The sequence below is a fragment of the Eimeria mitis genome, genomic scaffold, assembly GCF_000499745.2.
Source record: "Eimeria mitis Houghton genomic scaffold, Emh_scaff1206, whole genome shotgun sequence".
NCBI classification, from domain to species: Eukaryota; Apicomplexa; class Conoidasida; order Eucoccidiorida; family Eimeriidae; genus Eimeria; species Eimeria mitis.
Genome location: NW_013568201.1, coordinates 3,724 through 4,172, shown reverse-complemented (window position 1 = coordinate 4,172; position 449 = coordinate 3,724). Strand labels below are relative to the sequence as shown.

Here is a 449-nt window from a genome sequence, read left to right as displayed (position 1 = left end):
AGCCGGAAAAGCGGAAAAGAAACTGCTCCTGCTGCTTCAGTTGCTGCTGCTGGAGGTGATTCTGCTGCTGCTGCTGCTCCTGCTGCTGCTGCTGCTGCTGCTGCTGGTAAGAAGGGGAAAGGACGCTCTGCATCTACGCAGAAGCATGTCTCCACAGCGTCTGCTATAAAGCAGCAGCAGCAGCAGCAGCAGCAGCAGCAGCACAAGCAGCAGCAGCAGCAGCAGCAGCAGAAGCAGAAGCAAACTCGGGCAGTGTCACCTAGTGCAGACAGTGCTGCAGCTAGCAGCAGCAGGGGGCGGAAGGATGCAGCAGCAAAGCAGCAGCAAGCAGCAGCAGCAGCAGCAGTAAATAAACAACAGAAGCAAAAACAAACAGCAACAACAAAAACAACAAAAACAACAACAAGCAGACAGCATAAAACGAACTCCCGCTCGACACCAACACCAAC

General features: G+C 53.9%; 1 protein-coding gene across 1 annotated transcript in view; it reads left to right on the top strand.

Moving 5' to 3' along the window:
* Positions 1-449, top strand: part of EMH_0031850 (uncharacterized protein) — a gene marked incomplete at both ends in the record, with an annotated part of 2,849 nt that overhangs the window by 1,327 nt on the left and 1,073 nt on the right. Inside the window, 1 exon segment of the mRNA XM_013494572.1 lies at positions 142-345. Within this exon segment, the coding sequence (XP_013350026.1) occupies positions 142-345 (204 nt within the window).